This window comes from Anguilla anguilla, chromosome 12 (genome assembly GCF_013347855.1).
Source record: "Anguilla anguilla isolate fAngAng1 chromosome 12, fAngAng1.pri, whole genome shotgun sequence".
NCBI classification, from domain to species: domain Eukaryota; kingdom Metazoa; phylum Chordata; class Actinopteri; order Anguilliformes; family Anguillidae; genus Anguilla; species Anguilla anguilla.
The window spans coordinates 14,429,591-14,457,224 of record NC_049212.1 but is presented as its reverse complement, the minus strand read 5'-3'; the positions used below and the strand labels follow the sequence as shown (position 1 = coordinate 14,457,224).

At 43.5% G+C, this 27,634-nt stretch overlaps 2 protein-coding genes across 2 annotated transcripts; one reads left to right on the top strand and one right to left on the bottom strand.

The window, feature by feature from the left end:
• Window positions 1-289: 289 nt before the first annotated feature.
• Window positions 290-26,941, bottom strand: LOC118208964 (G protein-activated inward rectifier potassium channel 3-like). The gene is made up of 4 exons (XM_035383983.1): window positions 26,469-26,941; window positions 3,956-4,145; window positions 2,354-3,518; window positions 290-1,628 (listed from the first exon to the last, which is right to left on the bottom strand). The coding sequence occupies exons 1-4, from the start codon at window positions 26,480-26,482 to the stop codon at window positions 1,294-1,296; spliced, it is 1,704 nt and encodes a 567-aa protein (XP_035239874.1). The 5' UTR covers window positions 26,483-26,941; the 3' UTR covers window positions 290-1,293.
• On the top strand, window positions 9,632-15,373 carry LOC118208963 (5-hydroxytryptamine receptor 3A-like). Its single transcript, XM_035383982.1, has 9 exons — window positions 9,632-9,779; window positions 10,993-11,150; window positions 11,457-11,501; window positions 11,839-11,948; window positions 12,205-12,374; window positions 13,213-13,373; window positions 13,477-13,687; window positions 14,231-14,464; window positions 14,598-15,373. The coding sequence occupies exons 1-9, from the start codon at window positions 9,698-9,700 to the stop codon at window positions 14,891-14,893; spliced, it is 1,467 nt and encodes a 488-aa protein (XP_035239873.1). The 5' UTR covers window positions 9,632-9,697; the 3' UTR covers window positions 14,894-15,373.
• Window positions 26,942-27,634: the final 693 nt, after the last annotated feature.

Below are 27,634 nucleotides of genomic sequence, written 5' to 3'. Positions count from 1 at the left end.
TTCTTACACCTGTACATTGTATTTCTATGCTTTTTAAGTACCTTTTTACCTTTTACGTTAAAATAAAATAAAATCAAATATGATCATAATGCATTTAACAATTAAATCTTTATAAATAAAATCAAATATGATCACACTGTATGGTTATGGATAAGTAGAGGCAATAATAACATATAAAATATTTAAGCCAATATTTGATGAATAAATATAAGTGCATCACAATTTTATGTTAAATGTACATATTAACAAAACAAAAAAATATATTAAATTTTCCATTCGGTGTATAGAATGACCATCAAATTATCCTATTAAAAATGTGATGAAAATTGGGATCAGCATTTTTAAATAGTGGTGTTATGTACAAAAATGACTCCATACAGCCCACAGTGAGAAGGGGATCATGGGTATGGCAATGCCTGCCAGGTAACTCCAGCTGTCTGCTTTCTGAGACAAGCCTTTGATTCGGAGATGAGTCTCTCTCCCTCCGCACAGTGTGAGCATGGCAGTGCATGTACTGTACGGCAGGGGATTACCCAGGTGAAGAGGGACCAGGTGAGGGTCCAGGTGAGGGATGATAAATGTGCGGAGACATTCCTGAAATCTTTCTGCTGTGAGCTAATCCGAGAAAATCCCCCGGCCCACGTTCTCACCCCCCCCTCACACGCACGCTATTCTGAGTAGCAATTGGCCATTCAGTTTTGACCTCAGTGGCTGTCCCTGTGAATCTTAGAAATGGAAAAGCAGAACTAATTTGGAGGATTGCAGCTTAATTTATGGGACAGGAGTTTGTGAAGTTCAGGCCAGTGTGCACAAAGTTTGGTGTAAAGACACATTATGCCCATGAACACTAATCCCAGATAAATTTCACATATTGGCCCATAATGGCTGGGTCATGTTGGTGGGGTTCAGAAAGCATGCAGATCCAGAAAGCTTAAACTTGCAAAAAAGAGGTGTCTGTGTGGTCAATATATGCAGGGGTACCCGCTACTGGTGGAGGGAAAATGAGCACTCAAATTTACAATTAAAAAACCAACAGACATGACCTCAAAACATCACATTTTCAGCTAGTGTTTAGTTAGTAATCGAATGTGCAACTGGGTAGAAACACATTCATGAGGGAAAGACGGCAATTGTAATTAAGCTGGTTATGTAGCAGCTTGTATCATGCAAGAATCAATTTAAACTAATAAAAACTAATCTAATGTAACATTCATAAAACAGAACTAGCCTCAGGAAAAATAATGTGTGATGTGAAATTTCGAAGGTGTTTATGATTCATATTTAAGCATGCACTCATACTCTGGCATACACGTCACAGGCCTTAGAGTCCCTGCTGTGGATATCTGCGCTAGCTCCAGCTCTTTCCTCAGTCCAGAGCTGCTCGCTAGTCTCGGATGGGTGGGCGTCAGAGACAATGTTCCAGTAGGAGCTGAGATCTGACCTCTCGCTCCTTCTCCTCTCCTGCATCTCCTTAGCGCTGTGGGACCAGGTCTTGACAGGGAAAGTCTTGTCGAAGGTGCTGTAATCAACCTGGAAAGCCCCCTTCTCCTTGGTCATGCAGGACTCAAAGCGATGTCCCCACAAAATCTCATCTTCTGTGTACGAGGTCCTGGCCTGACAAGTCATGCCTATGACGGTAAAATAAATTAAATGATCAATAAGATCACGTATTATGCATAACCTCATTTAAAAAATGCTACAGTCCAAATCACGCCGGATCAATATATGTGGCCTCCAAAATTCAAGTCATGACACTCAAGAAAACCTAAAAAAGTTACCTTTATGAAATGAACACATTTTATGAAAATGATTGTCTTCTCAATTTTGAAATCAAGGATTGCGATATTTAAAGTGCTGTATTCAGCAGTAAGAAATACAACTAATCAATCTTAGCTTTATCTTTCTTTCCCATGGGTCTATTATTTTTCCTTCCTGTACTGTGTAGCCTGGTCAGCCATTACCCCACTAGCCCAAAGGGCATGAGACCAGGTCCACTCTCCAGTTACAAGACTGAATACCCTGAGATACTGTACACCCCTAAAATAATATATCAAACCTACTTGGAGGAAAATTACAGCATCTATAAACGACTATAAAGCTTGGCTTTCAAAGAATTCATTTTTTAACTATACTGGTCATGTTAGCGGCCATATTTGTCATGTTAGCGACCATACTGGTCATGTTAGCGACCATACTGGTCATGTTTGCGGCCATATTGGTCATGTTAGCGACCATACTGGTCATGTTAGCGACCATATTGGTCATGTTAGCGACCATATTGGTCATGTTAGTGGCCATATTGGTCATGTTAGCGACCTGGCCTTGTTGTCCTGCTACACCTGCATCCACACACCTGATGCTTCCACTATGCCCTCCAGGATGACGATGACCTCCAGCCTGTCCCTCTTCAGAGTCTCGGCGCTGGTCTCCCAGAAGGGGCTGGCCCTGTCGATGACGTGCGTGATGGTCTGGGGCTCCACCAGGAAGAGGCGGTCGGCGCCCGTGTCGAAGCCCAGGTTGATCTCGGACTGCTCCAGCGGGACGAACTCGCCCTCCTCGGTGAGCCGGGACCTGACGAGCCGGGCGCGGATCTTGGCGTCGACCATGTGGCTCTCCCGCAGGTCGCCCACGCGGAACATGAGGCAGAGGCGCCCGTCGCGCTGGGACACCACGCAGCGGCGGGAGAAGACCAGCGTCTGCGCCCGCTTCTGCGGCCGCGAGATCTTGACGAACATGCAGCCCATCATGAGCACGTCGATGACGGAGCCCACGATGGACTGGGCCATGAGCAGCGCCGCCCCCTCCGCGCAGCCGGCCGTCACCATCCTGTGGCCGTAGCCGATGGTCATCTGGCTCTCGACGGACAGGAGGAGGGCGGAGAGGAACCCGTCCACGTTCTGGTAGCAGGGCGCCCAGGCGGGGTCCCCGGCGTGCGCCAGGTCGCCCCGCAGCCAGGCGTCCAGGAAGTAGATCTGGGCGAAGGCCACCCAGGTGGCGACGTAGCAGACGGTGAAGACCAGCAGGAACCAGCGGCACCGCAGGTCCACCAGGGTGGTGAAGACGTCGGACAGGAAGCGGGCGCGCCCGTCGATGGCGCCCAGGTTGACCCGGCACTTTCCGTCCTTGGTGACGTAGCGCTGCCGCTGCTCCCCCTCGGGGCCGAGGTGGCGGCTCCCGCTGCCCACGAGCGCCTCCACGTACCGCTGCCCCCGCGGGCGGCCGTGGCGGGCCCCGAGGGGCCTGGAAAAGGAGAAGATGGACGGCGCCTTCCCGTCTGGTCTGCACTCGCCACGGGGGGCGCCAGAGAGGCGCCACCGGGAGCTGAGCCGCTTGCGGTAGCGCCGCGACTTCCCCGGACACGCCCCGGCGCTGACCTCACAGAGCTCTTCCTGCTGCTGAGGGGTCGGAGGTCGTGGCTGAGGAGGGGAGGTTTCGCGGGAACTACCATTTTCATGGGCAGCAGGGGCTTCCCACAAACAGGGTGGTGCTGCTGCCTTGGTAACCACTTTGGATTCAGCCTGGAATCAAGGCATTTCAGTTAATTAAAAAAAAAAGGCTTACAGTGCATGTATGGAATCTATTCATACAGTTCAACATTAACTGATACCTTATTTATGGAGGAGCTGTCCCACTATGAACTATATTGCCCCTGCCGCAACTATTATTGTTTGAATGTTATTGTACATATACAATATATCAATTGTGTCACCCAATTAACCATGAATTCCAGTCAACTAGGCACATTTTCTTAGTAAAAGCCATGCTGGTTACAAGCTCATTTCCAAAATCACTTCCACACTACACTGCCATCATGACATCTAAATGGTATTATTCATAAGGCTATAAAAATACTGCAGATTCAAATTTTTTCAATATTGAATCACTGTTCAAGGTTTTTTTTTTTCACACAGGATCCTACTTTCTGTTGTTAGTATGAGATGGATGAACATGGCACCTTCTCCATGTACGGGTGGGGTGAGTGTTGGGCAGGTCCGGGCAGGTAGGCCAGGAGGTGTTTGGCTCTGAGGGTGCGGACCGGGGGCACTGAGTTCCGGCGGAGCTGCTGCCTCCTGCTCTGGGCCTCCTGCAAGGCCGCACGGTTGTGGACCTCTGTGGACATCATGGCTGGGGGGTCCTCTACAGGGCTGGGAGAAAAAAACAGGACCGCAAAGCCTCCAAACCCCCAGCACCTTGGGAGAAAATGAGAAATCAAAATGGCGGTGGCACAGGGTGGCTCTAGAAAAGACACCAAAGCTCAAACCACAGAGGCCAACAGCGTGTCCCATCAATCAACCATCCATCATGTGATTGGTTGAGTGTAATGCAGTGAGAGAGATGAGGTGGAATGCCCAGGAGAAGACAATGAACAATCAGTGGAATACGGAGAGAACATAGCACTCATCTCATTCAAATATCTTCCTCAGGGGACCTGACAGCTGGTGCAATACTAGATCAGCAGATCAGGACACGGGCGTGAATTCATTTATTTGTGTCTTTCAACTTTTAAAAAAAATATATAAATGAATCAAAAAAATGCAAGAATACTTTTTTTTTATTTAAAAAAAAATCAATAAATAAATAGCCAAAAAATAAATAAATAAAACAGCAACCAATATTCAGTTGTCAGAGTTAAGGATAATGTGCCTGAAAAACATTGTGTATCATAATATTTGGTTGATGACAGGTTATTCAACAGCTCAAAGAGCGCCAGAGCTTTTTTTATCTTTGTTGTAGAATTTATTTTATGTGCATTTTCTAAAAGTACTTGTTTAAGAACAGCACAAAAAGTAAAAGAAAAAAGTATATGAGTTTCAGGGGAATTGTGTCTAAATAGAGACATTTCTCAAACTCTCTCTCTCTCTCTCTCTTGCACACACTCACACACGCACACACACATACACTGACACACACACAGACAGACACATACACTCACACACACACACACACACACACCTTTCACGGGCCTAATGACTAAACAAATTACAGATTAATACAAGTGCCCCTTTAATCGCCGTGGGTACCACATTAATTATAATGATAAGCCCCTCCCCCCTCCGGCATCATCTCAATGACTGCGGTCTCATTTCCTGTGATATGATCACAGCCGCTCTGCAGTGCTATGCATTTCTAATTACATCCGGGAGATTACACTTGTATTTCTAACCTAATCTGTAATTCAGTGGCACATGGTGCTGGATTTGAGGAGATTATGATATTACCAGAGCACGGGTAATGATCTCTCACAGAATTAACGGAATAACCCTGCCAGCACTTACAATTCTATTTCACACCATGCCGTCATTCTGACATGACAAATTACATAACTTCCCATTGGTGAACAAGCTAATCTTGATGATTTTGCTGACATGGTACGTACATGTAATACCGTGGAACCTTAGGAAAGTAGAATGAAACTCAAATAGCTGTGGTACGACAGAGTTACTGATTGTAGAAATTACCATTACTACAATCCAAAGCAATGATGCAATGAAATACAAATAAACACACATTCAAAAGCCCCCATGCCCTGCTTCATTTAACACCCATTAAATTCCAAAAGGCATCTTTCCATTTATATGAATAATATAAACACATTACTATCACATGCATACAAATAACAGTAGTTCTAAATCTGTCAAGCGGGAATTCAAAAGTTTACATAAAAACATTTGCACAAACAAATATATATATATATTTTTTTTTACGTGTTTAGTCATTTAAACAGATGCTTTAAAGCAACAGAGAAACTTTAAAATTTTAATTTTATTGAAGCAATTCATGTTAAGTACCTCATTCAAGAATACAATATAGCCCATAAACCTATAGGCTATATTGGATTCTCTCTCTCTCTCATGCTGCATACCAATGTACATCTCTCTCTCTCCTTCTCCCTCTCTCACTCTCAGACACACACACGCACGCATGCACGCACACATACATACACACGCACACACACTCACATACTCACACACTCACACACTCACACACCCACACACACACACACACACACACACACACACACACACACACACACACACACCCACACCACATACCACACACATACATGCACACCCAACAGAAGCGGTACCTCTGTTTTGGTGCTCTTGTATATCCTTAACGGCAGGAAACGCAGTATCTCTCCTGCAGCAGTTGATGGTGGTTAAAAGCGTGTGTTTTGCAGTGCAGTATAAGGCAGGCTGTTGTACATCTTGCCAGCGATTTACCCGTGTGCCCTGACGACCTGCAGTCCGGGTGTGGACAGAAGGACACGCCTCTCGATGATGCCGCGGTCAGGGTCAGTCAACAATCTGGCCCCGGGTCACACGCTACATAAGAACATAAGGATGATGAGGTCAGACCATTCAGTCCGTCTAGGCTCATCATGGTTCCTGCTGTCCACAGTGTCCACCGCTGATCTACCATATGATCCAGCCAGCTGTTCTGCACATCAACAACAACGAGGGGAAAAAAATACTTCCAGATATCAGAGTGAAATTTATCCTTTATCTTATTCTACTGATGGCACTTGGCATACAATATTGTTGTTACCTCATTAGCCTCTTTTAAAAAAAATTTCATGGGCTGCTGGGTGGTTCATTCTGTTAAGGCACCATACTGTGGTGCAAGGATAAGCCCCGTAGTCTCAGATTGATTGCAGACGGTCTCAGATTGAGTTTGAATACCAGTACTGACAGTGGCCAGTAGCTTCAGAGAGCGATGCACAGTTGGGGATTCTATCCCAGGGTATAGGAGGGTGCAGTCGAAGTTAGGGGTCCGCATTTAATGGCTCTCTAGCGACCCCCATTGGTCAATCGGGCACCAGTGGACTTCAAAGCTGAATATGAAAGGCCTTCCTCCGACTGCGAGCTTAGCTGCAGTTTGCGGTGTGAAAAGAAGCAGACTGGCGCCACCATGTGCTTCGGAGGAGAATCACGGATGTCCTGAATCGGGTTGGTGCATGAATGTGGTTATTGAACATTGAATATTGAATATTGCAAATCAGGGTGGAACTGGACATGTTCAGCCCCATGCGGTGGTTCCAATTTTATTATTTATTTTAATTTAATTTAAATGAAAGTTTTTTCAGACCCTACAGAGATTGAATTCTTTCATTCTTTCTCCATGACTAATGCTCTCTTCTATCCAATTTAAAATACTCAGTCATATCTGTCAGTGCCACAACCTTAAATGTGAGGTACCAAAGTGCATAATTTACTTAAGGATATAGTCAGATAGAAATAAAATAGTCTTTCAGACTGTATGTGCACAAGTAAAAATTGGTTTCTGTTCGAGGGCATCTTCCTAAAAGAAAAACCATCAACAGAAATTTTAATATTGTTACTTGCATTTGTTATATAGCAGAATGTCCTTTTCAGCACATTTTTAAGCAAAAATGTCTTCCAAATGAGTTACAAATGCAAATATAACCGATGAAATAAATACAGTGCAGGACCAACTGTTTGTTTATTCATTTAAACATGCTGCACATTATTTTTTGAGAAAACAGTTTCTGTCTCTAGCAAAATGGAAAAAAAAGATTTTAAAAAATGAAAATAGGAAAAAGGTAAATATTTCAACAAAGTCAACTGAAATCCCAAAAATAAAATGCATTCATTAAAAGGGACGGAGTGTGGCACAGTGGGTAAGGAACTGGGCTTGTAACCGAAAGGTCGCAGGTTCGATTCCCGGGTAAGGACACTGCCGTTGTACCCTTGAGCAAGGTACTTAACCTGCATTGCTTCAGTATATATCCAGCTGTATAAATGGATACAATGTAAAGTGCTATGTAAAAAAGTTGTGTAAGTCGCTCTGGATAAGAGCGTCTGCTAAATGCCTGTAATGTAATGTAATGTAAAATGTTGTTATAATAAAAAAAGTATCTCTCTTTAGTGTTCAAAAATTATGAAAACTTCCAAATTCATGTACAGACCTGACAATTTCCCTCCTTTTAAAAGACAGAGAGAACTAGAAAATGACCACCCGTGTTTTACATGAAACGATAGCTTTAATTTTCAAAATCTGCCCGTATTACAAGTTGTTTTACAAACAGGACAAAACCACCACTGTCCTAGACCACATGCACTCAGTTGCTCTTAATGGAGTTAGCTGACTCCCTCTTCTTGATGCAATCTCCAAATATACTCACAGGCATAGCCTGTATGGTGTATGGGTTACTATCAGGGATACAATTAAAAAAGATGTAATTAAACATTCAGGATGAGCTAAATCTCTTTAGGGTTCATTTGTGTAATAGGATAGCGGATGTTTGTCTCCATGTTAGCTTTTCATTTAATTTGATTACTTTGACTGTAAGGCCATGCTCTCAATTCAAATTGGGTTACACTTTGGTTTGCCACAGAAGTAAACACAAATGCTGTAGATATTTCAAACTAGTTTTGAAAATTCATCATTCCTCCTTCAAACGATATGTTATTCTTCAGCCTCAAACTGCTCTGATATTGTAAGACATATGTTGCTGTAGCAAAGAGTCAAATAGCCAATCTCCACTCTTAAATAGGACATACCGTACACATTCTTCACAACTTCATTCATTGACAGGCGCCAGACTGGTGTATTGTGTCTCCAATTTTCATTTTAGATCTGTAATGATCATTCTACTGGGTGGGCAGCCTCAGCTTCTAATACAATTAAGATAATGAAGTATCCCTGCATGTCAAAGATATATAACTGTAGGCCCATTTACTCGGACCACAGATTAGTTGTGAGAGATGATGAGCTGCATTTGCAGCTGCCACTCATCCACAGCAGACAGAACATTACAGCTGGTGGCTTTGATGAAATCAGAACTGAGATTCTAATTCATACTGTATAGTGAATGATATGATTTCTTAAAATTTGCAGACAGATGATCCCCTCCTGTTGTTGGTCTTCATTCAATATGGTAGTTTACAAAAGATCAGCATTGCTATTGTAATGTGACCATGGGATATGGTTATAATGATAAAACAATCCAACATGAATCTGATGCAACGTAAGGTGCTTAGTTGACACTACTATGACTGGTCACTTTGAAATTACACAAAAGTAATTTTACTTTTGTAATAATAAAAAATAAAAAAAAAACATTTTTTTGTCTAATTTTGAGTTCACAATTTCAAGCTAAATTTAACCCTGATACATATATTACATTGATACATTTTGACAGAAATAACTACATACTGAAATTATTTAATGAAGAAAATATTTTAAGATGAGCCATCATTTAATAATTTTAATAATAATATGTCTTAATGAAATACTGCTTTATTTGCTTTTTATTTTTATTCACTTGTTACATAACTTGTTCCGTATGAAACATATTGTACACAGAATACATTAACAGGGTTAACACTGTTTTTCCAAATTCAAATGAAACATGGACATAATGTGTTAGTTTTTATAAGTTCCTGTTATGCGCCTGTAACGGACAACCTTTCCTCGTTGGACAAAACGTCTATCAATCGCTCCGGGATGACACTGTCTACTAAAAAACAAAGGACACGTAACGGCTTTCTGATCTGAAAACACACATTTTTTTCATGCGTCTATTGTGGCGGAACCTCTGTCGGCCTGAGACAAAGAGCAAAAGAAGAGAGGATTACTAAACTGACATTACCGTAAGCAGAGCGCACTGAGTGGACGGTTTAAGGAGCTGGAGAAGTGTACGCGCTCGGAAGTCGGAAAGTCATCAGCCAAAATGAGATTTTCAGCACTTTGGACAGCGCTCAGTGGGATTCTGCTAGGCACTCAGCGAGTCTGTTCAGGATACTGCAATTCAGGTACATTTAAAACGAATATTTAGTCATTTTTGATGACAAAGTGGAAAATATAGTTATATTTTAGTTCCTTTGTATTTGTATTTTCAGATATTTGATCGTATCCCATTTATGTTACGATTATTTCCAATTGTATTTATGAATTAGATCGTATTTAAATATTTATTTAAACTTATTTTTTTAAACTTAGTTGTTGTCCTCTTTGAAGTTGCAGTGACGTATTTTCATATTTAATCTGTTACCAGACTGTTACCGCTAAATCCTTCGCGGAGTTACTTTCTGTATTAGTTATTATGCATAGGCTACCGACCATAAACAGACATATATGTATAAACAAACAGATCTTTGTAAGTTCATAACGCCCCCGTTATCTTTTTTGAAATACAACATATGGTTACCCTAGGCTTCATCTAAAAGCAAGGGAATGTTCTTTGTATGTTCAGTAAAATGTAAAGATAATACATGATTTATTTAGTTCATCGACCAACGCCAATTAAGCGTTGTTCTCCTTACAATTATTAACGCTTTGGCTTACCCGTATCACTTAGCAATACTTTCTGATTAGCTCTAATTACTTTGTGAATTGAATTTACAGTTTCGGTAAGTCCAAAAGTATTTGACAATGTATCTGATTTGTTCAATCGGTCCTGACACACACGAAAAGTCAATGGCCTTTACTGGGACGTTGTGGATGCAGAGTTTTCTTCGGTTCTCATCAACATTTAAAAATATTTTGTCTAAAGTTTTCAGGCAAGACTCACTAACCACAACAGGTTTTGCAGAAAAGTGTGAATGTATACTTTGAACTATATTAAACTGTACGTTTCCTGGTCTCATATCTTGGGCTGGTACATTAAACAGCACCAGGGAGAAAAGACAAAACAAAAAGACAGTCAGGTCAAGTAATTAAAACTCTTCCTTTCATTATAAACTAAGCCTGCTTAACTGCTGAACTGCCAGCACTGACAAGTAAACGCTGTCGCCAAGGATGATTTTCAAATGATATCATAAAATCGAAAATGAATTTAAAGTTCCAATTAAATAGATGTTACAGAAATTATTTTCATGGTAACCTGCTGACAACGCCTCGGGTTCACTCTAAGTGCGCGCTTGAGTGGAAAATGCAATACAAGCTGAAAATGTCACGGGCGTAAATGATCAATTGTGAAGATAATCATAAGCGGGAGAAAAACGCTGATGTGTTTATGTGTCTCAGTGAAGAAAAGCAACCCGGGTCGGTTCTCCAACGCGACCTTGATCCGTCTGTCGGACTATTTGAGTGACGGGTACCGTAAGGGCGTGCGTCCCGTGCGAGACTGGCGGAAAGCGACCACCGTGTCCATTGACCTAATGGTGTATGCCATTCTTAGCGTGGTATGTATGCTAATAATGATAAATTTATATCTTCTTACAGTCATAGCAACTGAAATATGATATTTCATGCTTTACTTTTGTATATGTCCATAAAACCTACTCAGAACTGATTTAAGAGGCATGCACATACATACACACACACACACACACCCTACACATGCAAATGTATACACATATCATTAAGATGCACCCTCACATGCTATACTTGCAATAATTGCAATAGAAACGTGGCACTCTAAAGTATATACTGTAACAGTGATAGTTATGCATGTAATACTGAGCAGTTTTTATTCTTTTGCAATGCAGGATGAGAAGAATCAAGTTCTGACTACATACATATGGTACAGGCAGGTAAGCAGCCCAGAGCGTACACACATTTCTGTGCTGTACGGCGTCGGTATAGCATTTCTGTGGCAGATCAAATTTACACAGCGGGTATCTACTTTATGCTGTCTCACAGCCTCCATTCACGGCCACTTCCAGGCAATCATTAGATTACACATCAGTCAGAGATAAAGTGCTTTCCAGATGGAGAGGGAGAGGGAAAAAAAGCCTGCCTTTTCTGAAATGAAATTCCTCCAAGGAACATGAATGTGCTGTCATATCTTCACCACAGTAAAAGAAATTGACTTTATTTTTTATTTTATTTTTTTTTCTCTCCCGCTATGATTGATGATCAAAACTAAAGCAATGGCTGGACGAGTTCCTCCAATGGAACCCTGCTGACTTCGATGACATCACACAGGTCTCCGTCCCCACTGCTTCCATCTGGATACCAGATATACTCATCAATGAGTTGTGAGTGAAGTATCTAAAGAACACATGTGCATGATTTACACCAGTACTGTGCACAGTAGAGCTTCTGCAGCAAAGGTTTGCATTCTGTATGCGTGTGCATGCGTGCGCACACACACAGACACACACAAAATGCAAGATATGCATGTTAATGCACATACAGATACAAATTTGATTGATCTAAACATAGTAATAGTGTGTTCACCACAGACATGAGCATGCTCGTGTTCCTGCCTCTCTCCCTCTGTAATTCCTGTAGTGTGGACGTGGGGAAGTCTCCTGTGATTCCGTTTGTGTACGTGCGATACGACGGCCTCGTGCAGAACTACAGGCCCATCCAGGTGGTGACGGCCTGCAGCCTCAACATCTACAACTTCCCCTTCGACGTCCAGAACTGCAGCCTCACCTTCCAGAGCTGGCTGCACACCAGTAAGATGCCTCTAACTGGGCTTTCAGCAGCCAAACACTTAGGGTCAAACCTTTTAGCGCAAGCAAAACTGATAGCACAACCAATGACTGGTGCAAAACAAATACCATAACCAATCATTCGTCACGTTGTTGGTTTTGCACATACTGAAGGTCTTCTAATTCTGTATATCAGAGCTTGCTGGGAACAAGACACGTGCTCCTGGACACATCTGCACTTACTGTAGCAGCTTATTGTTCACACGTACAGAAATGGAATAGACACACTGCAATTAAACATCTAATGAAACTATGTGGTGCATATGTATGCATGGGATAAGGAACTGGTCTTGTAAGGTCACAAGTTCAATTCCTGGGTAGGACACTGCTGTTGTACCCTTAAGCAAGGTACTTAACCTGCATTGCTTCAGTATATATCCAGCTGTATAAATGGATTCAATGTAAATGTAAATTTAAAAAGTCGATCTGGATAAGAGCGTCTGCCGAATGTAATGAACATATTTTGTATGTTTTCTAAAATTAAAAAAAAAATGAATCCATGCTTGCATATTGCAGTACACTCCATTTTAATAATGGCCACTTAGATATGCAAATGTAGTCCATTTTCCATTGATGACATCTACTAGAGAATTAAATGATATGCAATTGGAATGGGCTTCAAGATTCAATACAATTACTGTGTACTTACAATATTTCATCAAGACACTTATTTGATTAGCCATAAACTCTGAAACACGTAACTCATTCAAGCGCATGTATGTTCTTTTTTTTATGTAAGTTTTTATTTAAAGGAAAGACAAAGAAAATGCAACAGAACATTTCTCCGTCTCTCGTCTCACAGTTAATGACATCAACATCTCGCTGATCAGGACCGCGGAGCAAGTGATGTACGACAAGAACGTCTTCATGAACCAGGGCGAGTGGGAGCTCCTGCACATCCTCTCCCAGTACAACTCCTTCAGCATCGACGACCAGGACCACTACGCCGAGATGAAGTTCCACGTGAGCGCGCTCTTCCCCTCCCCCCCCCGCATGCTGGCGCACTAGCGCTAACGCCCCCCCCCATCCCCAGCGAGCGCGGCTGACGCGTCCGTTATCCTCTCAGCTGGTGATCCGCCGGCGGCCGCTCTTCTACACGGTCAGCCTGCTGCTGCCCAGCGTCTTCCTCATGGTGATGGACATCGTGGGCTTCTACCTGCCTCCCGACAGCGGGGAGAGGGTGTCCTTCAAAATCACCCTGCTCCTGGGGTACTCCGTGTTCCTCATCATCGTCTCCGACACCCTGCCGGCCACCGCCATCGGGACGCCCCTCATCGGTGAGCCGCCGCGGGGCGAAAACCGCGCACTCCGCCTCACACAGAATATGTCGCAGTCCAGTGTGTTACTGAAGCTCCCGCCAAAAACAGTGTCTCCCTACCGTAGACAGAACTTCCAACATGCAGGTTAACAGGGGCTGCCCACTGACTTACACTGCCCAGACACCAGGGCCCAGAGTGTGGATACACCCACGGGAATTTACTCCTGACTGTGCCAGTGGTGACAGCAGTTGGCCCAGGGAGGGAGGGTTTCAGTTGGTGGGATTGTCGGTACTGAAGTTTGGGAAATGTAGCAGCAGCAGGTACAGGTAGTGCCAGAGAGAACACTGATAAGGGCTGCTGTGGTACTTAAGTACTTAAATTAAGTCACCGATTGGCTAAAGAGTCTGCACGCCTTGTTTCCAAGGCCCAAATTGGCTGCTGATTATAAGGCAATCACAAAACCAAGCAGGCACTGCGGCTCTCCAGGACTGGACATAGAGCCTCTTAAGAGCTTTGAAAGAAGAGAGGTGTAAGCTGGTCCCTCTCCCGTTTGGCTGGCAGGCGTGTACTTCGTGGTGTGCATGGCCCTGCTGGTGATCAGCCTGACGGAGACGGTGCTGATCGTGCGGCTGGTGCACAAGCAGGACCTGCAGCCGCACGTGCCCGACTGGGTCAAGCGCCTGGTGCTCCAGCGGGCCACCGCCCTGCTCTGCATCCGGAAGCGCCGCAAGTTCGGCCCCGTGCCGCCCCGCCCGCCCGACCCCGTCAGCACCAACGAGAGCAGCGCACACACCGGTAGGACCCTTATTCCCTCTCTGAGGTTACAATGGTTTTAATGTACAGCACTTCCTACTGCCAATTATTCTGGCAATATTGTGTTCTTCGCCAAAGATTATGTGCTCTGTATCGGTCCTCTTGTGCTTGACAGACAGGTGTAATCACCACGGCAGCGAGAGCGGGAGGGACGTGGAGAAGGGGGCGGGGCTGGGGTCAGGGCCGGTCCCGGCGGTCAAGGACAGCGTGGCGGTCTTGGAGAGCGTCCTGCAGGAGGTCGGCTCGATCCGGCGCTTCCTGGAGAGGCGGGAGCAGTACCGGGAAATCGCCCGGGAGTGGCTGCAGGTGGGATACGTGCTGGACGTCCTCCTCTTCCGCGTCTACCTGGCGGCCATGCTGGCCTACAGCTTCACGCTCGGCACCCTGTGGTCGGTCTGGCAGTACGCCTGAGGCCCCGCCCCCTTCGCCGCCACCCCCGCGACAGGGCCAGCTGTGTCTAAACACGCTTCTGTGATGCAGGACGATACCTTCTGACCCCACCTAACACCTGCACCCTATTCAGCTGCTGTGGCTGGGCCAAAACAGCTTGGAACAGAACAGTGACATCACTGTAGATGAGACAGGAAGTATTCATGAAGTGAGCGCAGCCGTATAACAAAATAACAACACAATGGCTCCACTGTTGTTTAATACATGTATTATTGACTTTGTAAAATGCATAATCCTCCCAATGTGCTAGTAAATAAATTGTGAATATTGTGCTTTGTTTGTGTTCAGAGCAGGGGTATACAGTTTTTCTATAAAAAATTTGTTTTGTTTTTGGTCTGGCCATTTGGCGGGTTATGTTGCTTTCCTGAAATGTGCAATTCAAAAAGATACTGATGTACTGAACTGATGTTGTACTAACTGTCATGTAGTGAACAGAGCCAAAGAAATTCCAGACAAATCAATGTAGACTTCTCGGCATTATCACGTTGTGCTAAACTAAAAATAATGTACCTGCTTCTGAGAAAGCTTCACTTTCATCATTCCTGTTTTCAACGCAGCACGTCGTGTTAGATTGCATTTTTGTGTAACTTAGTCCAACTCAATATGGATGTATTCAAATGGCATCAAAGTGCCTCTTACCGAAACAGCTGTTCCAGAAATTGTTGTTTTGAGATAGGATGCTCATTACGCTACCATTCCTCGACACCGCCATCTTTCAGGTTAATCTAGAGAGCCAGAACCCGGGCGGATGGGTAGGAGGAGAGGGACACGAGCGATAAATTAAATTTTCATTTGTTTTAGCTTCGTGCGAGGCATTGTTTTCTGCCGTTGGCCGGGGTATAAAAGGCATTAGGGCCGCGTTGAGAGGGATATGATCTGCTGCTATCTCAGCTATGAAATTCCAGTCTCGCAATTTGCCGAGGCGTACAGTACACAGCGACTGACACTGAGTGCCTGTTATCTGAGGAGACCAAAATCAGCGTTCCTCTGTCCCCAAAGCACTACAACAACCGTGGTGTTACCATGGTGAATAAAGACCAACAGAAGCTTCTGTTTGTGGCCTGGTTGTGTATGACTTTTACTGCTTTACTGAAGTAAAATTTCACGTTACGTAATTACAAATTATCCTGTCCTTTTATTAACTTTATTTGCCGTGGACATACCTGCGGGCAGTTACTTCACAATTACTTTTTCTCCCACTTTTAACGTATAATACAAGCATCTGTCTGCACTTATATTAATTTGTGACACAGAGCCTTTCCATTTTATTTTAAAATGCCGTGATTCCCCTGCAGTAATTGGCTTTGTGCTTCCAGAGAGTGGATTTATATCTACCACTGTGCTTCAGGTTAGGGCAGCATTAGGTCCTCCCAGCTTTGTGATGTGTGCCCAAAGACTACATTATCGTTATTAGTGAGTGATATGCCTCTATTCTGATCGAGGATAGCGTTCTTCAATTTCCGTGGCACTTGCAGTTTTCTTTTCTTGGGTGCTGATTGTACGTCAGTGGCCAGAGAGGCACAGTTTGTGATTGCAAAGTGTGGGAGGTCGAGGGGTAACCTTTCGAAAGCATTATTCCCTGCACTAGAGGCAGTCAATTTAAACCCAGCTGTAAATCATTCACTTTCTGAGGAGTAAAGGGAAGTCACTGTTACGACCCCATGGGTCTAGGGGTGCATGGGGTATGTAACTTGATGTTAAATGGCCGGGAGATGTTAATACTGTAGGTATGGTAACAACAAAAAAAACACAGACAAAGCAGCAACTCAGTGCACGGGTGTTTACTGTGATAAACAAAACGGTGCAACAAACTACCAGACATATAACAACCCAGACACACACTACCAGGGTCAACGGACGCTGGATGTTGCCAAAAGAACAAAAAAAACAAGCTAGCTAAACCAGAGAGTAAACTAATCTAGTGTATCAAGTACACAAACAAAAGGCCTATCTACTCTAACTAGCAGACTGAAACACAATTGGTTGGCAATCACCCCTAAGGACTAGTGAATCTATACATAACATAGCCTACGGGCATATGTACAGGAGCCCCCAGTCTTACCTGTCCCAAGCCTTGGAAGTGTACATAAAACAAGACAAGTTCAAATGGGTGTTTAACATACATAGTCAAAGACATAACACAGAGCAACCAGTCAGACATCCATTGTTACAAACAGGTGGGGTTTTTATAGTAGATGTGGCGAGTTATGATTGGCTGTCCAGAATTGACACGGAGGGTGGGGCTTGGTGAAGGTGGGACTTGGTGGATGGTGACTGACAGGTGAAGGCAGGGAAGTCCACACAAAAGAAAAACATGGCACGTAACACTTCCCCCCTTAAGAACTAACTTAACACATTTATTTATTTATAGTTAACACACATGGTAATCTTATACACCACTTCATTCTAAAATACCAAAGTAGCCTACATAATTACAGGCGTACACACATTGTGCCAATTTCCCCTTACCTATACACAATTCAATACCTGACATGAAATTTTTATTTTTAACACATAGTGGTGTTACCGCACTATTACACACAAAATTTATTCAAATGTTTTTATTCAAAACTACGAGACAATGTATCAGCCAGTACATTGTCAGTCCCTTTAATATGGCGAATATTTAAATTATATGCCTGTAGAATCAGCGACCAACGCATAAGGCGCTGGTTCTGATTGTACATTCGCGATAAAAACACTAATGGATTATGGTCTGTAAAGACCTCGACAGGGGTAGAACTCGAGCCAATGTACACCTCGAAGAACTGCAAGGCTAATAACAACGCTAGTGCTTCCTTTTCGATGGTGCTGTAGTTTATTTGGTGTTTATTAAATTTTCGGGAGAAGAAGCAGACGGGGTGATCAATTCCATCTTTATCTTCTTGTAGCAGTACCGCACCAGCTCCTAGAGCGCTTGCATCAACCTCTAACTTAAACGGTTGCGCAAGGTCTGGAGCCGCGAGTACAGGCGCACTGCATAGCAAAAGCTTAACAGCCTCAAAAGCTATTTGGCAGTCTGAGGTCCACACAAAAGGTTTCCTAATACTAAGCGCACTCGTTAAGGGTGCCACAACAACCGAGAAGTTCCTACAAAAACTCCGATAATATCCTGCCATCCCGAGGAAACGGCGTAACTCACGCCTACTAGTAGGCGCAGGGAAACCAGCAATGGCAGCAACCTTTGCTTCCAATGGCCGAACTTGGCCATGACCCACTTGCTTTCCCAGGTATGTTACTGTCGCTTTGCCAAACTCACATTTGGCGAGATTCAGAGTTAGCGTTGCTTTGGCCAACCTCTCAAACACACAACGCAGTACGGAAACATGGTCGGCCCAATTATCTGACCTAATAACCAAGTCATCTAAATAGGCATAACAATCCGAAATACCCATAAGTACGGTATTCACTAGACGCTGAAACGTGGCGGGAGCGTTTCTAAGGCCGAAGGCTAAAACATTATATTGGAGGAAGTTATCGGGGGTAACAAACGCTGAAATCTCAGACGCGCGAGGAGTCAACGGCACTTGCCAATACCCCTTCAGCAAGTCAAGTTTAGTGACAAATTTAGCGGCACCAATGTTATCGATGCAGTCCTCCATTCTCGGTAGGGGATAGGAGTCTGGCACCGTAACCGCATTGACTTTTCGAAAGTCAGTGCAGAAACGTGACGTTCCATCAGGTTTCGGCACAAGAATACAAGGCGAGCTCCATGGACTAGCACTGGGCTTAGCCAAGTTATTTTCTAGCAGGTATTGCACTTCCCGTCTCATAGCCTCACGTTTTGTACTATTAACCCGATATGGGTGTTGTCTAATAGGGGCGGCACCGTTCACATCAATGTCATGATGTGTTACGGTAGTCTGCGAGGGAGTATCACCAAAAAGATTTGGAAACTCATGTATTAAATTAACAATATCAGACCTTTGAACATCTGATAAGTGAGCAAGGTGGGACGACAATTCTAACAAAGTCTCCGAATTGGTGAGTCTAGCACACTGCTGAGGGGCGTTCCGAAGCACGAGGCCATCCTCATCGTCTGTACAATTAAAACTGGGGTTACTAAGTACAGGGCTAATGCTAGAAACTCGTGACACAGGCAGAACTTTCTTCACATCCTCTGACTGAAGTGTCGTCCTAGAATTATATTCCTTAAGCATATTAATATGGCACACGCGTGACTGACGCTTACGATCGAGTGTTTGAATTACGTAATTGCTTTCACTCAGTTTTTCTTCCACAGTATAGGGACCAGAAAAACGAGCAGACAAGGCAGATCCAGCAATCGGTAGCAAAACTAGGACCTGATCACCAGGTTTGAAATTGCGATCAACAGCCTTCCAATCAAAACGACGCTTCATTTTATTCTGACACACAGAGAGCGATTCTTTAGCAAGGGAACAGGCATGATGCAATTTCTCTCGGACCTGACTAACGTAATCCAACACATTAGGCTTTATATCCGAGTCATATATGAACTGATCCTTTAAAACTTTTAAAGGACCCCGAACAGTATGCCCAAACACTAGTTCAGCAGGGCTGAACCCTAACGATTCCTGTACCGCTTCTCGTAAAGCGAACAGAATGTATGGCAACCCTTCTTCCCAACAATTTCCAGTCTCCAAACAATATTTGCGGAGAGCCGATTTGAGAGTCTGATGCCAACGCTCTAGTGCCCCCTGGCTCTCAGGGTGGTAAGCACTTGCGATCTGATGCTTAATAGCTAGAGACTGCACAAATTGTTTAAACTGTTTCGAGACAAAATTAGAACCCTGATCCGTTTGGATAATTTTAGGGAATCCAAATATAGAAAAGAACTTAGTCAGTGCTTTAATGACGTTCTTGGTAGTGATGGTGCGCAATGCAATAGCTTCCGGAAATCTAGTCGCGATACACATTATAGTGAGCAGAAACTGTTGACCAGACTTTGCCTTAGGAAGCGGACCCACGCAATCAACAATTACATGCTGAAATGGTTCACCAAGTACTGGAATTGGACAGAGCGGGGCTGGTGGAACAACCTGATTAGGTTTTCCCGTGACCTGACAAATGTGACAAGACCGACAGTGTTTTACCACAGCACTTTTAAGTCCTGGCCAAAAGAAATTCTTTAACACGCGATTGTACGTCTTGGAAATTCCCAAATGACCAGACCATGGATTTTCATGTGCCAACGCTAACACCTGTGGTCGATACATGCCAGGTACCACAATTTGAAAAACCACACCCCATTCGGCTCCCTTAATTAATGAAGACGACCACTTCCTCATTAACAACCCATCATCTATAAAATAAGCAGTCGACTTTTCTTTCATCACAACAGGTTTAACCACCATCTCAAAACACTTACGCAAAGACGGATCATTTTCCTGAGCAGCAACAAGTTGTTCGCGAGTGACAGGCAATTTATCTGAGGCAAACTCTAGAGATAAGGTAAGAGATTCCTCTTTTTCACAAAAATCTTGAGGTTCAACCTCTGTACCTACCTCCGGCTTTACACGTGGTACTTCCGGTTTGGTGAGATGACTATCCTCAGTAAAAGTGGACGCTAAAACAGATTCTGATAAATCAACTTCCTCACCCCATTTCTTTGATTGAGCTCGAGTGAGCACGCAAGCAGGGAAAACACCGGGAAGTGATCTAGACATGTCAGAGATGGGACATGATACGGGGTTATTTAAAACTTCGAGTACTGGACGCACTTTACCTCCGGCAAGATCATTGCCCATAATGAAGTCCACGCCTGGTACAGGTAAAGCGGACCGTACAGCCACATTAAAATAACCCGTGACTAAATCAGTCTGAACATGTACTTTGTGTAAGGGAACGGTAACCAAGGCCATATCAATGCCCTGAATTACCACATTAGCACCACTATAGGTCACGTCCGATACGGCTATCACGTCGGCTAACACGAAGGATTGTGAAGCTCCCGTGTCTCTTAAAATCCGCACCGGTTTTTGCTCAGTCGGATCACCGGAAAGGGAAACAAAACCTTCAAAAATAAACGGCTCAAAACCTTCAGGTTTGCTTTCAGGACCGTTTAAACACTGAGTGTTTCGAGGAACAATTCTAACAAAGCCTGTAGGCTTAGCTGAGGCAGCGGTTTTCTTTTTCAAAGTGAAACAGTTAGCAATAACATGCCCTACCTTATGGCAGTAGAAACATTCACGTTCCTCTTTAGACCGTGGGGGTGACATTTTGGAATCTTTTGGAGATTCGTTGTCTTTTGCACTGCGGGAAGCAACAGACTTAGCTCCTTGGGTGGAACCAAACACAGTCTTATGAGTGAGTGCAAACTCATCCGCAAATATCGCAGCTTCAGACAAAGACATCACTTTTTGTTCGTTTAAGTAAACTACAACACGTTCCGGAACACAATTTTTAAACTCTTCTATCAAAATTAATTCACGCAGAGAGTCATAATTATCAACTTTACTCGCAGCACACCATTTGTCAAACAGAGTTCCCTTTTCTCTGGCAAACTCTACGAACGATTGGGCGGAGGTTTTCTTTTGATTTCTAAATTTCTGTCGATAGGCCTCCGGGACCAACTCATATACACGAAGAATAGCCGCTTTTACCACATCATAGTTCATGCTATCCTCAAGAGTTAGTGTAGCCATTACATCTTGTGCTTTTCCAATTAGTTTACACTGCAGCAAGGTTGTCCAAATTTCTTTGGGCCAGTTAAGAGCTGCTGCCAAACGTTCAAAAGTGCTGAAATAGGCATCTACCTCAGTCTCCCTGAAAGAGGGTAATGCCACATGTCTCCTGACATCATAGCCAGCAAAACCAAGCGGTGGGGAGGTACCTGGGGTAACCACAGTGGAATTTTGCTCTGTAGCATTTTGTAACTCCAGCTGCCGCATCTTAACCTCTGTCTCCAATTCCAGCTTACGCATAGCTAACTGAAATTCCTGTTCCTGTTTTCGTGCCCTCTCGTGCCTCAGTATCTGCCTTACGAGCCTTCTCCTCAGCCTCGAACTTCAACCGGGCGAGACGAATCTTTAGCCGGGCATTACTACCCGACCCACAAGAACTCGGCGAGTACGCCTCAAACCTGGGCAATGTAGGTGGAGGGGTAGTTGGAGGAATCTCCTCTTTCACTCCTACCACAGCAGAACCACCAGCGCCCCGAGGCGACTGTGGACTCGCAACAGGCCCAGTAGGCGACATGTCAGGCTGGACAAGCGGACAAACAGCCACAGGCGAGGCAAGAATTTTGAGTTCCACCAGCCTCTCCCTTACCCGCGACTTAATCTCTCTCTTCCGGAGAGCAGCAGACACCACAAGACCCACGTGCTCTGCAATTTTCAGCAGGTCAATCTTACGGCACAGATCCAGTGCATCATCTGACAGACTGCTCAGAAAGTCATTGACATCAAACGAAGTCATTGTCCTAATACTGCACCACTGTACACACAATGTTATCTTCACAGTTAATTTTTTTTGTTACACAATTCAGCAATCCCGGACGAGCCCCCAAATATGTTACGACCCCATGGGTCTAGGGGTGCATGGGGTATGTAACTTGATGTTAAATGGCCGGGAGATGTTAATACTGTAGGTATGGTAACAACAAAAAAAACACAGACAAAGCAGCAACTCAGTGCACGGGTGTTTACTGTGATAAACAAAACGGTGCAACAAACTACCAGACATATAACAACCCAGACACACACTACCAGGGTCAACGGACGCTGGATGTTGCCAAAAGAACAAAAAAAACAAGCTAGCTAAACCAGAGAGTAAACTAATCTAGTGTATCAAGTACACAAACAAAAGGCCTATCTACTCTAACTAGCAGACTGAAACACAATTGGTTGGCAATCACCCCTAAGGACTAGTGAATCTATACATAACATAGCCTACGGGCATATGTACAGGAGCCCCCAGTCTTACCTGTCCCAAGCCTTGGAAGTGTACATAAAACAAGACAAGTTCAAATGGGTGTTTAACATACATAGTCAAAGACATAACACAGAGCAACCAGTCAGACATCCATTGTTACAAACAGGTGGGGTTTTTATAGTAGATGTGGCGAGTTATGATTGGCTGTCCAGAATTGACACGGAGGGTGGGGCTTGGTGAAGGTGGGACTTGGTGGATGGTGACTGACAGGTGAAGGCAGGGAAGTCCACACAAAAGAAAAACATGGCACGTAACAGTCACTGATGTTCATTAGGTGTTCACTGATACAGGCAATGTGTTCACCACACTTGAAACATCATTCCCAGCTGGGGCCTATCACCAGCCATTCCCCTGCGTGAACCATATGATGGATTGAAGGTTTTAAATGGATGTGCACATTAAGGATGAGATTTAACTGCTTTAAATACTGACAGAAGACTGCAGTCAGCACTGTATTTTAAAACGTGCTAAGACAGCAAGGTATGACTCCCAAATGTGAGTGCTGCTATCATGTTAGCAGTGAGCCCCTGAATTGAATCAGGTGTGCTGTTTTACTGTGGACAGCCACATCTTATGACTGGTTCAGAAACGCCTGCAGCCTACAACATGTTTGCTACAGTCAGTACAAAGTTCTTGAAGCCTTTTCTCTGTCAGCACTACTATACCCGTTCATGTCATTACAGAATCATTGCCAACTGGCACACAGAATTACCGGTTTAGTTTTACCTAACTGAAGGGGGAAAATGTTTCACACAGTAAGCAACATTTTTTGCATTTTTCACGCTTTCAGCGTTCACTGCGATGGATTTCTTTCACACTCCAAGGCCAAATGAAGGCAGAAACCCAATAATTTACAAAGCGGATATCCAAACGCTCCCGTTCACATTCGCAGCCAGACAGACGAGGTAGGTTGTATGATGAATAAGAAGGAATTTGCACAGCCTTTTCATAATGTCTGAATTTCAGCTTTTTTTCCATTCAAGGGGAGTTTATTGGTATTTATTTACCAGATTCATTGTGTTTGCGCACAAATGCTCAAAATTTCTCTTTCAAAGCAAGTCGGACTACTTGTCTTTTCTTGATTATATTGTGTTGCAAGTCTGTGCCTGTGACACTGAAGCTTCTTGAAACAGGTGAAAACCTCTCAGAGCAGTATTATGTACAGTATGCATTTTGTAAAGCGGCAACAACGGCAAAGACACAAGATATTAACTGAAGTAACAATAAAAGCCCTCGTAGCAAGGATGAGACTGCAGGAATGCCCGACCACTCATATGTGTCACGCTGACCTCATTGGTCAGTCCCCTTCTCACTGAGAAATTATTACCACCTTGATTGGTCTACCATAGTCCACTGATGCCAGCATTCCCACAGTAAAAGGCTTTCGCCTGGGGTGTGTGATGACTGAAATGAAATGAAATGAAATCCTCTCCAACTACACACACGTGCGCATGCACACACACACACCATCGCCACACGCGCATGTACGCACACTCCTGAAAGGTTGTAGATCACGATAGAGTTCCACCCTCAAGAGAGCTTTCGACTATTACCATAACCGTTCATCTTTCACTTACTTTGCCAAACTGACAATGGTCCAAATGACCATCCTACCCCTAATGGATTATGGAGATGGTGTGTATAGATCTGCTTGTTAAGGTGCCCTGAATTACCCTGATGCCCTGTACAACTCTGCCATCCAATTTGCCAATAATGGACCTTATAAAACCCACCATTGCACCCTGCACTCCTCCATAGACTGGCCTTCATTACACAGATATACACTTCATTGGTTCACTCTCATTTACAGAGCCCTTCTTAGCTTGACCTCCACACATACTGTATGCTCCTAACAGTCCCCCGAGAATATAGCTCCCTTAGTCGCACCTCATTTCAATTGTCTGCCCCCTATGACTGGAATGAACAGCAAAAAAACACTTAAAATGGACAAATTTTTCTCCCTATCTACTTTGAAGAACTCAGTGATGGACATTCTAACTGCTATATGCAGCTGCTTCTTATCCTCATAAGTAACATAATTGTTATCTCTGGCATAGAATTATATTACATATTATTATAAGGTTATATTATCTAACCTTTTTCCCCTCCCACTATCACCTTATAATTTTTTGTTGTGTTGTTTGTTCTGTTGACTTTACCTGCTCATCTTTTTATTGTAGTTAGATACAGTTTTTTTCTGTTTTCATATATGCCCCCCCACCCCAAGACGTTTGCCTCTTGTCAGGTGGTCCTTTGTAAATAAGAAATGTCTTCTTAAGTGACCAGACTCTGCCTGGTTAAAATCAGGTTAAATAAATTTTAAAAAGTCTACGAAGCTGCTTGTCAACAGTTTTAAGCATGTCCACTAGAGGGCAAAGTCATCTACAGGGATTAGTGCATTGCATCAGTGTACTGCCGGTTTGTGACCTCAAGTTGCTGAAGGAGTAAATGAACGAACTTGAAGCGGGGGAAATGTTTGATTATCAATTCATGTATTGTTATTTTAAATGTGTGCAACAATAAAAACAAATTCACATCATGATGGACGTATTTCGTATTCCTTTTCTAATCTTTATTGACACAACTGCAAGGCAGGCTTCCTTTTTCAATTCAATGTACACACTAAATAATTTCAGTAAAACGTTCTTATCATTGTTTTTAGAATTTCCCTTCCCAACGATTCAATTGTGCCAACACGTGGACACAACAGTATTTTAGGCGAACAGGTATTTATTCCTTTCATTTCCGATCTAAAGATTAATAATTGAAAATGATTGCAAATTCACTCAGCATTCTGCAATTAAGAAAAATTCATTTCGCACAAGGGGGCGACATCGCTTGTGTGTATCTCTGAGTGGTGGTGAGGGAACCATCATGCTCAAAGCGGTGATTCTCAATAAATCCACGTATTGCTACAATTTTGTAGTCTATCCACTATTATAATTTATTTACGCGCATACAATCACGCTGTGATCCTTAAGTAAGACTTATGCTCATATGCGATTATATACCGCAAGAGAAAGTAAATGCCAAACTTTGTTTCTCTGTAAACTACACTTACAAAGACGATGTGAGAGTGTATTGATTGTTTATATCAGCTGTGAAGTAGTCTACTCTGCATTTCATCTTAAATTATCCGTGCCATCTCCTTGCTACCCATCATTATCTGCAAAAAGCAACATTCTTGCGCAGCTTTAAATGGCATCCAACACATCAAACCATAAACAAACACCCACACATCTAAAGCACAAACCGTTCAAAGAAAACAATATAACATTACAACAAATCGCTCTAAATTAAAGCAACATTCCTACACTACGGAAATAAATGTTCTCTTTAACATCAAGGTAAGCTGCCGCGTTTTTTCGCTAGTCAGTGAGCAGCCTTACTGTTCAGGGACAGGGTTTAAAAAAAAAATTTTTTAGGCTTGATTAGCCAGCAGGCATGGCTGGACATCGAACACAATCAACGGGATTTGGAGAAGACTACTACCCTATTCACTACGCTATTGTCCAGGCTCTTTCCTGTCCATTAGATCATATCTGGGTCAAAGAGCACATACAGACAAGGACCTCTGGCTGTCACACAAAGCCTATTCAAAGGCCAGAAAGCATTCTCTCACCTCCTCGCTTGCATATACCGGGCATCATGGGGTTCCAGTCAAGTCTCTGCTGCGAAGTCCTCTTTCGGATTCTCTTCGCTAGTAAAACCACAAATCCGTTCGGTATTGCGTTTGCGGGAATTTATCCTCTCCATAATGTATGATCTTAAATCTAAATATTCACCGTAAACTCAGTGCCTGGCAATACAAACTTTGAAACTATAAATCTAGTAATGTTGATATGTGGTAGGCCTACACGCCACATTTGTTAACAAGTATTATGCGCATATTTACTTTTGATTGGAGAGTATGAACTAGGATGCTAAATCAAACAACTCTGGTTCAGGTCAACGCTTAATGTCAGGCCAAGAATGCATTCACTCTGCTAGTCTTATCACCACCTAGTGGTAACAAGGGTACTGCCGTATCTTTAGAAGGAGCCATGCTCAGTTACACAGTGAATGAGTCTGTATGTCAGAGATCTGTGCTGTTTCATTGATTGCTTCCTCCACCGCTGCACAAGAAACCGGAAAAACCTGAAAACTGAACAGAGCATGCTCAGTCGCGTAAACTGAATTTGTCTCAGTCGGAAGAGACAGAGAATCCGGGCTCTTTACACTTCCATTTTGCACTCACGCCGAGTCCACAAGCCCCAGGCCTGCATATTCAATGACTCCCCTTCGCATTGCCTCCACCAGCCCAACCCTCCAAATTGGATGAGACAGACAAGACTTTTGGGTTTGAGGGAAAAGAAAAGAAAAAAAATATATATAGTATTTTTAGTATTTGTACAAATATTATTGTATTATTAGAATTCTTCTGGCATACCGTTTGATATTTGGTATGATTTAGACACCTTTGGTTTTCTTTAAAATACTTCTGAGAGGAAAATAGTGAATTTTGGCAGTGACATTGTCAGTTAAAATATGGCCTCATTCCTTTATTGGAAGCTCACCTCTCATTGCAACAGCAGGGGGTGCCACCTGCCAAGACACCCCCATTTCATTGCAATGGAAACAGAAGTGGTTGGCTTCTTTTAAGAATCTTCTGAGTGCTCGTCCATTGGCTCCACCGCATCACCAACAGGCTATTTATTACATTTTTAAGGTGCAGCCAACTCTGATTTGGCCGTGGAAAATCTGCTTATCACTCCATGTAGCATATTAATGACTATGTAGCATATTCAT

What these genes read in the sequence shown, in the direction of transcription:
- LOC118208963 (XM_035383982.1), top strand. Translation starts at nt 9,698, where the DNA reads ATGAGATTTTCAGCACTTTGGACAGCGCTCAGTGGGATTCTGCTAGGC. An exon ending in GATATACTCATCAATGAGTT is followed by an intron (nt 11,949 to 12,204) that starts GTGAGTGAAGTA and finishes TAATTCCTGTAG; the next exon opens with TGTGGACGTGGGGAAGTCTC. An exon ending in CCAGAGCTGGCTGCACACCA is followed by an intron (nt 12,375 to 13,212) that starts GTAAGATGCCTC and finishes CTCGTCTCACAG; the next exon opens with TTAATGACATCAACATCTCG.
- LOC118208964 (XM_035383983.1), bottom strand. An exon ending in CCCACCCGTACATGGAGAAG is followed by an intron (nt 3,519 to 3,955) that starts GTGCCATGTTCA and finishes CCTTGATTCCAG; the next exon opens with GCTGAATCCAAAGTGGTTAC. An exon ending in GGGCATAGTGGAAGCATCAG is followed by an intron (nt 1,629 to 2,353) that starts GTGTGTGGATGC and finishes TTACCGTCATAG; the next exon opens with GCATGACTTGTCAGGCCAGG.